The 12,858-nt window shown below is 40.4% G+C and overlaps 1 protein-coding gene across 3 annotated transcripts in view; it reads left to right on the forward strand.

Moving 5' to 3' along the window:
- Positions 1-908: 908 nt before the first annotated feature.
- The window catches only part of ROCK2 (Rho associated coiled-coil containing protein kinase 2), a 131,152-nt gene continuing 119,202 nt past the window's right edge, over positions 909-12,858 (forward strand). For all 3 annotated transcript variants that reach the window (XM_061433304.1, XM_061433305.1, XM_061433306.1), the window contains exon 1: positions 909-1,516. In XM_061433304.1, coding sequence (XP_061289288.1) covers positions 1,376-1,516 — 141 coding nt within the window. In that variant the 5' untranslated portion in view covers positions 909-1,375. The remainder of the gene's footprint in view (positions 1,517-12,858) is intronic.

Below are 12,858 nucleotides of genomic sequence, written 5' to 3' on the forward strand. Positions count from 1 at the left end.
CTGCGGAGGGAAAGCAGTTTTTCTATGGCCCCTCTCGTTCTTTTCATGGTCGGGTGTTGAAGCCCAGCTGGGGAGAACGACAATTAAGGGAGGCGCAGCGAGGTATTGGGCAGTCCCGGGACGCCTGCCCTGGGGCGGGGGGGGAACAAGCAGCACTTCCAGGCCCTCCTGCCGCAGGACTCGCATTCCACCCGCCCGTTCCTCGTCCCGTTTTCGAGTCCTAGGCACGCCCTCCCAGCCCTTCCACTACCATCCCCGTGGCCCAGGCGGGCCCCTCGCGAGCGCGGAGCTCCGCACGCGAGGGCAGCCACGGAGCTGCCGCTATTATTCCGGCGCGGGTGATGCAAGGCAGCGCATAGCTGCGCGCTGAGTCAGCTGAGCCGGGCGGGGGCGGGGGGCGCCGAGCCGCCCATCTCCCCACCCCCCACCCCGGCCTCCGGGCCCCGCGCCGGGCGCAGCCGGGTGGCCTCGAGGCGCCGCGGGGGTGGGTGCGGTAGGCCTCCAAGTCCGTGCGGTCGGTCACCCGGGCAGGGGCCGGCGGGAGCTGAGGGAGCCGGCGGCGGTAGGGAGGGCCCGACCCCCGAGCTCCCAGGTGCACCCTCCCCTCCCCTCAGCTGCAGCTCGCGGGTCCAGCAAGGCGGTGACCGCGCGCCGCCCGACCGTTTACCCTGTGAGAATCAACAAGGGGAAGGGGACACAGAGAAGGAAGGAGGCTGAAAAAGGAGAAATGCGAAGCCAAGCAGACAGGAGGAAACGATAAAAAAAAAAAAAAACACGAGGAAACGGGCGTGAGGAGGCGGAGGCCGGCGGGCGGCGGCGGCGCGCGGCGGGCGGGGCCGGGAGCGCGCGGGGCGGGGCGAGCGCGGGGGCGCGCCGCCAGCCGCGGCCCGAGGGGCTTGTGGGTAGCGGCTGCGCGCGGCCGGAGACGGGCGCAGCGCGGGAGTGTGTGAGGGGCGCGGGCGTGTGGGGCGCGGGCGGCCGCCAGCGGTCATGGGAGCCGGCTGGCCGCGGCCGTAGTTGTCTGGAATCCGGGCTTCAGCTTCCCGGAGCCCCCAGAGGGCGGGACTGCCCCCGGGGGGCCCGGCGGTGGCGGCGCCACTTCCCCGCTCCCGCCCTCGGAGTCCTGAGGGAGCTCGCGGCGGAGGAGTGGACCGGGCGGCGCGAATCTGACTGAGGGGCGGGGACGCCGTCTGCTCCGCGCTGCTCCCGGGGCCGGGCGGGCCTCCAACAGCCCCAAGGCCCCGGGGCGCTGAGCTCGAGGCGCGCGGTGGGCCCGGGCGGAGTCCCGGCCGGAGCCGGTGGTTCGAGGGCGGCGGTAGGCCCCGAGGCCGGCCGGGCCGGAGCGCGGGGAGCCGAGTGCGGGCCTGGCGGCGGCATGAGCCGGCCCCCGCCGACGGGGAAGATGCCCGGCGCCCCCGAGGCCGTGTCGGGGGACGGCGCGGGCGCGAGCCGCCAGAGGAAGCTGGAAGCGCTGATCCGAGACCCTCGTTCGCCCATCAACGTGGAGAGCTTGCTGGTATGTGGCCGCGGGCTCAGGAGCCCTCCCTGATGACCGCTCGAACCGTAGATTGCCCCTACTGCCCACTCCTCTGTGCCCACCCAGCGGTGGGGGCGGGCGGCGAGGGGGAGGTCTCGCCCCACCCTGCCCAGCTTCCCGGCAGCCGGGCCCCGGGTCGGGGAGACCAGACAGTTCTGCGACCGAGTTCCGGGAGTAGAGAGACCCACCTTGGATTCTTTCCTTCTGCCTCCTGGAGCTGGTGTCACCCGTGGTTGCCCTGGTCTTGGGGCGCAGGGAGGAAGCACCCCTCTTTTTCTTCCCTCTTGCCCTTTGGGTCTGGGAGCGGGGGTCCGGTGGGGAGATCTGCAGTCCATCAGACCCCAGGCTAGCCCATCTGAAAGAGCGTCATGCTGCCTGGGGACGCGGGTCGGAGCAAGAGAGAAACCCGGTGGCTGTCCCTACGGGGTGTCCCTACCTGGGGTACATGACAAAGAGTTCAGTCTGAAATCTGGTAACACACAGCCTGAAGTTTCCATGTTTTCGGTTGTCTGTGAGCATTAATCGTTACAATTCAGTGCATTTCAATTTCTGTAAATTTAATTTCCGCGATTATTGCCCAGGAGCTATAGAATTCACTTGAATTGTAGTGTACTATCAGCCTCTGCTTTTCATTGTTTCTCTTTCCTGAGATGGCCTTGGAGATCCCAATTAATAGCCATGTAAAGTCTGATAGTTGGCTTTGTTTGAGAAAGGAACAAGATTGATCAGAAATGCACTGTAGAATGCTTATTTATTTCTTGCTTTTGTTAGGATAGACTGTTGTATTTTACAGACTCTGATTAGTATGCAATAGAGATGCATTTATGGGAATAGGTAGGGGGTGTAGGTTTTTACCCTGGGGAGGAGAAGAAAGTGAAAAAGATGTGCTGGATGTTAAATTAGCTCTGGACAACTAGAATTCGGGTAGGGGATCCTTGGATCCTTTAGGTATTTCCTTCCAGAATGCCTGTTCTACTCCCTGACAGAAATCTATTGACTGTATGATGAGAAAAACTGTCTCTTCCCTTTCCAGTGACTGACTGACTTTCCTTCAGAAGCTGTTGGTTATCCTTTGAGGTTTCTGGAATCATTTGCGGAGTGACTCAGTCCCGTTTGGCCAAAGTGCAGGAACTGACTAAAGAGTGTCTTTCTGTACAGTGCACCGAATGTAGTGATGTAGTGTGTCAGACGTGTTTGACATTTCCTTTTACTGATTTTCATGTCAGTGTGTTGTTCATATGTTTTCATGGGAGCATGACACTCGGATAGTGTTTCAAAGTCTTCGATTGGGGATAGGGTTGGTTGCATGAAGGGCATAGCTTTTCCTAGACCAGAGCAGAGACTCTGGGCTTCACTCCCAGCATTTTCACTTTGGTATTTTGCTAGCAAAACTCTGACCTAAGGCCAGAAAGTTCAGTTAAAAATAGTACAGCAAATCTCAAGTATTCATCAGGTTCATATTCAACCTCAGATAGAAATTTTTTGCACTTTCATCTCTTAGGCTTTACTGATGTTAATTATTAGGGTCATTATGAGCTTGAGCCTAAGCTATTTATGATCATACATTATTTAAGTGTTTTCTAAATTATTAAAATGAAGGCTGCTTTTTAAAAAATGAAGCATTATACATGCTCAGTAAACTGCCTGGTCCATTCATTTATTGAGTGCCTAGATCAGCCAAGACACTTTACACCTTTATTAAGGTAACATACTGCTAGTAGGACATCACATGCTGCTGACTGGACAGGTTTCATCTTTGCTGTTTTTAGCTGATTAACTGTTATGGTTCTGGGTTGCAGTAAATCTTATCAGGCCCCAAAGTGTCCTTTACTCTTTGAGGTTGCTGGTGTTTCTCCTGTAGAATGACAAGCTGAAGATTTTTTTTTTTTAAACCATGTTATTTACAGTGTTAGCTTTAAACCTGTATATTTAATTATATCAAATAGTAGAATGAATTGATTTTTAAAAATGTGGTAATGCAGGAGACATAGGTTTGAAGATTCCCTGAAGTAGGAAATGGCAACCTACTTCAGTATGCGTGCCTGGAAAATTCCATGGATGGAGGAACTTGGTGGACTACAGTCCATGGGTTGAAAAGAGTCGAACACAATTGAGTGCCTGATCGCGCACACAGCCTGTCCATAACATAATTTACTGTTTTAACCATTTTAAATGTACACTTCAGTGGCGTTACATTCACATTTTTGTGCAAATATCACCACTGTCCATCTCCAGGACTTTTTCTTCCTTCCAAACAGAAATTCCATGAGTTAATTTTTTAAAAGTGTTATAAAAACATATTTCCAAAAATGATGGTGAGGGTCACTTTAAAGATTTAAAACCTTACTGTTTAACCTTCATTGTCATAATTGATCATTGTTTTACTGTAAATGGCATTTCTTTTGATTTTATTATAGAAAATATTAATATTTTTTCTTTAACAGAGACAATTTAAAGTAATATGATAAAAACACAGCCACAAATCTTAGTTACTTATTTTGGAGCTTAGAAAGTACCATTTAAAATTATATACTGCCTAAGGTGACAAAACTAAGAGGTGAAGTATACCAGAAGTTACTATTATAATAGTTACTATTATAGGTACTGTAGGCTAGGCCTTGAGGTTAAAACTGTTTGTTGGAAAAAGTATTCTATGAGATAACATGTAAAAGTGCTTAGTTCAGTGCTTGGTACATAGTAGTGCTTATTAAATTTAGCTCACTTCTCTGTGCATTTAGCATATTTTTAGGTAAGTGCTTTTAATTTCCTTTGAAAAGGAAAATGGTTCTATTGGCAGCTGTTTCTTGCTATAAAATTTTGAATGAATGAATGAATAACATTATGTTTTGAATTTGCCATCAGAAAAGTGCTAGCAGTCACCAAGCATAGATATATCTGAATTTTAAGACGGTCAGTACAGAGACCAAAGTGTCTTTTCCTCTGCTGTGGCTCGTTTTAAAGAGGCTTTATGTGGATCCTTCAGATTAATCTGAAGAGCATATATCCCTTTTGTGGCTGCAGATTGTAAGTTGCTAGCTATTACTTAAAAACAGAGTTTTGAGATAAATTTGCTTCTGTAGTATCTGCGTGCCCCCCCCCCCCCCCACCGGAGGGAAGGATCTTCAGTAGTATGCTTTTTCGTTGTTTGAAACTTTTGCGTATATACCCATGTTTTGTTGTCAAGACTAAGCTTCCCATACTGCTTACCCAAATATTACGGTAAAAAGAATTGTCCTTTAGTGTTGTGCTAACACTAAAGAGATGTCTTTAGTGTCTTTAGAGAGATGTCTTTCTAACGGTTTGTGTGTTTGTGCTTTGATTTATTATTTTAAAGAGTAAATGATTATTGTAACCCCTGGGATTCAGGCTTGAGTAAAGTGTTCCATTAGGCTTGTGTTGATGGGAAAAGGTGATTAAAAACTTAGGATTTACAGTAACTTAGAATACAAAACACTTCATTTGATTCATTTTTATTAAACCTGTAAACTATGTGAAAATATTTTTTTATCACAGTGGTTTTTGCTAAAGCTTATTTGATGTAACATCTGTCCTGATCTGATGTTACAGTATTTTAGGCGGTTTATTTCTCTTGGTGTAAATAATAATAGCTTCCTCTGGAGAAACATTGGGGTTTCCCAGGTGGCTCAGTGGTAAAGAATCCGGCTGCCAATGCACGAGGCAGGGACTCAATCCTTGGGTCGGCAAGAGCCCCTGGAGGAGGAAATGGCAATGCACTCCAGTAATCTTGCCTGGTGAATCCCATGGACAGAGGAGCCTGGTGGGCTACAATCCATGAGATCACAAAGAGTCGGACACGACTGAGCTACTGAGCACTAGAGAAATAATAGCGTTTGATTTCAGGATGCTACCCCAGACTCCCCAGAGTTTTGGGGACTATACTGTACATAGTATACATAGTAATAAAGTATATAAAGTATATACTTTAGTATATACTTTATATTACATGGTATACATATATACTTTAGTATATAGAGTATATACTTTACATATATAGTATACATAGTAATAAAGTATATATACTTTATTACTATTTTAAAATCCAAATATTCTGAATTTGGAAACATCTTGCTCCAAGGTAAGGCCAGCACAGACTAAGTAAGAAAGTACTGACTTAACACACACCTTAAAAAGCTGTAAAGAAATAGTGGATAATTATCTTGAAGCCTAAGTTGTTGTCCGTTGTTTTGGTTGAGTCCTGATCAGATAGTTCTCTTTTGCAATTTCAAATTCTGAAGTATTCTAAGCATACTAAGAGAATATAGCATGCAGAATGGTGCTAAAGATTACTTTTGCCTTTTCTAGAACTTTGTATAAATGGAATCCATCGTGTGTATTCTTATATCTGGCTTCTTTAGTTCAGGATAGATTTTGAGATTCATCCATGTTATTTTGTGTATCAGCAGTTTGTTCCTTTTTTTATTGCTAACTAACATTCTATTGTATGTATAATGCACAATTTGTTAGGCATCTTCTGTTGATGGATGCCTGGGTTGTTTTCAGTTTTTGACTATTTTGTATAATATACTTCAGCTTTTAATAAAGCTTACTGTAAGCAATCTAGCAGTAAGTTTGTGAGAACACATTTTCATTTCTCTTGAGTTAAATACCTAGCAGTGGCATTACTAGGTCATAGGGTAAGTGTATCTTTAGGTTTTTCTTTTTTTTTTTTTAATATAACTAACTGTCAGATCTTTTCCTAAAGTGGTCATACCATTTTACATTCACACAGCGACCTGGGAGAGTTCCAGTTCCTTCCCAACACTGAAGCTTAAAGGTTAGCCATTCTGTGGGTGGGTAGTGGTATCTGATTGTGACTTTCGTTTGCATTTTTCTGATGACTAATGATGTACTTTTTTATGCACATAACTGGACATTTGTATATCTTCTGTGAAGCATTTGTTCAAATCTTTCATCCATTTGAAAAATTAATATTCTTTATTTTTGAGTTACACAAGCTGTTTATATATCTTATGTATCAGTTTTTTTGTCAAATATATGGCAAGGTGGTTAATCACATTTTTTTAAATTGTTATTGCTTTTTCTGCTTGAAAGACTATTGTCTATTCCCATGTTTCAAGAAATTTTCCTTTACTTTCTTTTAGAAGCTTTATTGTTTTACTTTTAGGTCTAGAATAATATGTTAAGCCAGTTTTAGTGTGCAATGTGAATGTTTTTCCTCATATTCCCCAAATCCAGTTACTTAGCTTATTCAGCAACATTTTTTCCACAGCTCTATTGAGATATTATTGATATGTAACATTGTATATGTATAAGATGTACACGTGATACACAATACTACCTAATGTTTACCACAGTAAAGTTAGCTAAAACATCCTTTACCTCACATAATTACTGTGTTGGTGTTGTCATCTTGAGAGTATTTAAGATTTACTCTCAGTAACTTTCAGGTCATCTGTACAGTTTTGTTACTGGACAGTATAGTCACCAGCAGCAGTTTGTAAAAAAATGTTTTTCTTTTCTCATTGGATTCCCTTGCTTGGCACCTTTGTTGAAAATCAGTTTACTGATAGGTGCTTTTTTTTTTTTTTTTATCAACTTAGTAACTACATCAAGTCGTTAGTCGTGGTTCTATTCTTTAACCCATGCTCTATTCAAAATTCTTTAATTTTTAATTTGTATCATTTTACTTGAAGGAAATGAGCAGACAGCAATGGTTGAGACAGGGAAGCATGGATTTTATTTTTTGAAGTGAAGTAAGATTTGTTATTTTTTAAATTATAAAAATAATATGTTCTTATTGTAGAAAATTTAGAGACTAAAGAAAGGTATAAATGCAAGTGACACTTCTACATAGTTTCCTCACATAGAGAGCACATTTTGGTATAAATACCTGTCCGAAAAAATTAAATGTAAAAGAAGTAAAATTACACTGTACCTATGCTTTGTCATTTTTTAAAATACTTAATGAATAATAAGAAGCTTTTATGTAATCACGTTTATTAGTCTTCTCACTGTAGAGTGTTTTCTGGCTTAGGACATTCTCCATTATCAAGATTATGATATAGACATGAATTTTCTTTTAGTACTCTAATGGTTTTATTTTTAATGTCACTTCATTTGGAATTCTGATAGAAAATATGAAGTAGGGGTACAAAAATTTTATCAGGAGGTTTGTCTAACTACTATTTGTCTAACTATTTGTGAACAAATAGTTCACAAAATATTAATTGGGAACCTCTGTTATATCTTTGTATTGTCATATAACTTTATTTGGAGAGTGGTGCTTGGGAGAAAAGAGAGAGTAATGATTATGAATTTGGTCTTCATTTGAGCTTGAGTTTCTTCATGGAAATTACATCTCTACAACCATATTTAAAATTCTATCCTGTGCTTACATTCCAAAAATATGAGCTGTTAGTGATAAGGGTTACTGATGAGAAGACTATGGAGACTCGGAGCAGCATATTATAATATAGCTTTTGGGGAAAAAACACAAAACATTTTCTGTTGGTAGCTTAGCTTATTTTATAGAGGTTGATATTTTAATTGATATGAAATTATGGTGGCATTTGGGACTCTACTAAAACTGTCACTTTTATCCTTGATTGGAGTCATTCTCCTTTCCTCTCATCTGTATCATTTGTACCTTTTTTTCCCCTGTGAAGTATGATTAAATTATAGAGATATATTTGTGAGTTCTGCATTTGAGTGTCCCAGATGACCCTCACTTATCTTTTTAGAAAGCATTTGGATCGTGATAGTTAGCAGTTCTGTGTGTGTGTGTGTGTGTGTGTGTGAGTGTGTGTGTGAGAGAGAGAGAGAGAGAGAGGCAGACAGACATAGACAAAAAAGGAAGTATTGAGATTCATTTTTGGTTCATTATTGGTAAACTTTTGGGGAGTGTTTCTGACTAAGTCCAAGAATGTTTATATGGTTTATTGTTTCATTCTGCTAAGGTATGGGTTGTTTAGGTCTGCCATCTAGAGTGCTCTGTAGGTGTTTTGTTTTGTTTTGTTTGGTTTGGTTTGGTTATAAACTGATCACTTAGTACTCAACATCTAATTTCCTTTATTCTCTAAAAGAGTTTCAGATTTTTTTTAAGTTATAAAGCAGTTGATAGAGATTTTCAAAAGATGATAGACTTGGAACTAAATTTTAACACTTCATTGTTGGGGTTATTTTTTAAGCCAGGGAAATGAGTAGCAGAACCAGCTAATACTTTAGATAGAAATGGAGCAGATCTTGTTTGCCATTACCTTAATTACTTGGATGTTTGTGATGAGGAATGACCAAGTATTGTCATATGTACTTCTTAGTTTTTGGCTTTATTTGATGGATAGAATACAAGCTGTTTTAGGATATGGGTCATTTTTTTTCTTCCTCTTGCTGTGTCTTGTAATATTTGTTGAATAACAAATAATGCTTATTTAAGTAATGGAAGTGATAACCTATAGAAATAGATCCCTGCTTGAAGAGATGTTAAAGTATTCCCCAAGTAAAAGTTTTGGTATTAATATATGTTCTTGTCACTTATTTCTTATCTATCTATAGGAAGGAAGATAAGTGAACACGTATATATGCAGAGGGGTTGTGTTTGGGTGGTAGAATTAGTTGAAAGTCAGGCAGGAGAAGTGAATTGTGATTTGAATATTTTCGGAATTGTGCTTAGGCAGTTTGTCTTGGAGAGTATTTAAGGTGATTTTATTCAGTGTTTTAAGTAAGATAAAAACAGCTTCTGAGGGCTGAACGGCCTTCATCATGCTCTCCTACTCTTTAACTTTTCTTCTGGTTAAACATATCCAGTTTCTTCTTATGTACCTAGGTGATGCCTGTGTTTGAAACAGCCTTTCATGAGTTAGGACAGATAAAATGCTAGCGATGTGTTCACAGGATGAAATTCCTTAAAGTGACATATTGGCTGTTATTAACAGTAAGGCCACATTTGGTAGCAGAATTAAAAACAAAGCCAAAGGGCATGAGAGATTTTGATCAGGATTTAAGAGTGTTATTACAAGTCACTTTGAATGACTATTTTGAAAAACTTTCAGATAGTATCAAGCATTCTGATTACTAGCCCCAGCCAACCACTGATTCTGTTGTGTTTCTATGAAGTTTTCTTTTCCAGAAATTCCATACAGACAGAGTTACACAGTATGGAGACTTTGTTCTGGATTCTTTCACCTGGTGGTGTTGAAAGTCACTCGGTCATGTCTGACTCTTTGAGACCCCATGGACTATACAGTCCATGGAATTCTCCAGGCCAGAATACTGGAGTGGGTAGCCTTTCCCTTCTCCAGGGGATCTTGCCAACCCAGGGATCAAACTCAGGTCTCCCGCATTGCAGCCGGAGTCTTTACCAGCTGAGCCACAAGGGAAGGCCTTCTTTCACCTAGCATAATGTTGTTGAGCTTCATTTATGTTGTAGCATTTATCAATATCTTGTTCTTTTAAATTGTTGAATAATATTCCATATACCACATTTTACTTAGGAATTCATCTTAATGTTTTTATTTCTCTTGACTAGATTTCAAGAAGTAGGATTGCTGGGTCATGTGGTAAGCTTATGCTTAACTTCTAAGGAGTGAACAAAATGTTTTCCGAATTGGCTGCACGATTTTACTTCCCACCAGCAATATATAAGGGTCCCAGTTTCTCTGCATCCTCAGAGAACACTTGGTGTGGAGTTTGTGTTTATAGCAGCTGTAGTGCGTTTTACTAATGACAAATGATGGCTGAACTGTATTTCATGTGCTTGCTAATTTTGCTTGTTCTTTTGGTATTTTACTAATGTATCGTGAGAATGGTATAGTAAATGAAATTTAACTTTGTTCACCATACATGAATTCTAGTGTTGAAAAATAGAATGCAGATAAATACAGATCAGAGCCCTTTGTAGGTGAAACTATCCTACTGTGTCTCCACCTGAAAGGCCTATTTAATACAAGGCTTGCAGGCGGTAAAGTGTCTGCCTACAATGTGAGAGACCCAGGTTTGATCCTTGTGTCGTCAAGATCCTCTGGAGAAGGAAATGGCAACTCACTCCAGTACTCCTGCCTGGAAAATCCCATGGATGGAGGAACCTGGTAGTCTACAATCCATGGGGTCGCAAAGAGTCAGACAGGACTGAGTGACTAAACTTTCACTTTCTTTTCTTTAAAACAACAAAAACAACAACAACAACGAAACCTTGTTATTATCCTTTTTCTTCCAAGTAATGAATGAGCCTTGTTGAACTGTGTAGGCCCTGTGATGGCCGTAGAGTCTCTCCTAGTTGGGTCATTTCTAAGCTAAAGCTGAAGTACTTCTGACATAACATATGGCTTTTAAATGGTTCTCCTTTCTGCTCTGTGCTCATCTTTTCTTTTTTGATTATTTTGAGCATCTTGAAGTAAGCTTATAAGCATATTTCTCTCTTGTTGGACCCAACGTTCATCTTTATACATTTCTGTTTTACATAAAGATTAGGAAACAATTCTTAGTATCAGTTTAGTAACTTGGTTCCTATGAGGGAAGGATAACTATTGATGTTTAAAACACTGTCTATTATGCTTACCTTTGTTTTTTACTTTGAGTACTCATCTGAATTTAACAACAGATACAAATGTTGCCTTTTCCTGTTTTTAAGTGGCATTGGGTATTCATTTTGGGGATTACATTATGTGCAGAGTTTTGGAACTTAATCAAAATAGTGTTCTTTTAGATATAATAGTAACTGCCTTATTTGTGCATTCTGTATCAGGATATGACCCTGCTGTTTTGCCTTGCTTTTCAGTATGATTCCTTTAGAAGTCATAAAAATATGCTTATTGAAATTAAAGTTTTCCTTTTAGCTTTAGTTTAGATGATTGTGGGGTTTTTTTTTTTTTTTTTTGGTATCAAGGATAACTGCACATAGGACTTTTCTGAGCAGTGAAGGGAAATTTTAGGAAATTATTCTTTTAATCTTTAAGATGCTTTAATATATTAAAGATGAATTAAAAAAATTTTGGTTTAGTTTATTTTTCTAAAAGAAAAGTGCATTAGCACGATTGTCATGAACTTTGAGGCCTGTAAAGTGTAGTGAAATGTGTTTTTGCATGTTGAAACCCTGTAAAAATATTTAAAGTATTGAATGTCTAAACAGTATGATTTTGAAAAATGCTTCACTTTTTGGGGATAACTTATTATAGAGTTACAGTGTGTGGCACTTTATTGTGTTACATAGTGGGTAAAGTGCAGGTTGAAATTGAATAGATAAAAATGGTGTGTTATGGTTGATTAGTTTGCCTTTGTTAAAAGAGTCAAGATTTAAAAATTTTTTTCTTTATGAGCCATTAGATTTCATCAAGTGATGGTAACAGGTTGTATAATATAACCATCATCTATGGGAATTAGTAAAGAATAGAGGGAAATATATCAAAATTATGATTTTCTTTCAGGGAAGTGAGATACCAAGTCAGAAATTGGAAAAAGATAATGCAAAATACAGTGTTTAACGTTAATGACAATATTCCATCTGTTCTAAATTTAGGAAAATTTGCTTGGAGTTAACAGAGTATTTGGAGTGCTTTTAAATATCTAAAGCACACATTTTGAATTTTTGTATTGGCTTTTCCATGATTTCCCAAAATATAATCACTGAAATTAGTATGCAAATGAAATAACAGATTTTTCTCTGAACTTTAAATGCGTGGTATGATCCTATATTAGTTGCATTCAGTGTGAAACAATTTTTTTGTTGTTGTTTTACATTCTCTCAAAATGATACTCTTAAGCTTTAATCCAATGCATTGAAAAAAATTCCTTACTGGATTAAAATAAAAATGAAAATATATACATATATCTGGCAATTTAAAAACTTAATTTAATACTAGCATAGTGTATTTAGTTAAGATTTTAATAATCTGTGTCTGTTAAAGCCAACAGCTAAGGCAGTGGTTTCCAAACCTTGTTACACATAGGACTCTACTAGAGAATTTTACAAATATTGATGTCCAGATTCCACCTCCACCCATTCTAATATAATTGGTATGTGATGTGACCTTCGGATCAGGAGATTTAAAAGTTCCACATCTGGTTTTTAAATACAGGAAAGTGAGCTGAGAGGTGCAATATTCAAAGATTGGCAGAGGGGCCACTGGGTCCAAAATGTATCTCAGAAAAGGAGAATTTTGTTTCTTCTTTTAGATCTGTGACTCAGAGAGGTTTCAGTGAAGCCAGAAAGTCAGAATTACTGATGAAAGTCAGAAGTACAGTGAAGGTGCTTGGTGGAAATGGTGTCAGATCTTCTGATGTAGATGACCTGTAGTGAGGCCCGGAATTTGCATTAAAACAAACATATCAGTTGATTCTAATGCAGG

This window comes from Bos javanicus, chromosome 11 (assembly GCF_032452875.1).
Source record: "Bos javanicus breed banteng chromosome 11, ARS-OSU_banteng_1.0, whole genome shotgun sequence".
Classification (NCBI taxonomy): Eukaryota; Metazoa; Chordata; class Mammalia; order Artiodactyla; family Bovidae; genus Bos; species Bos javanicus.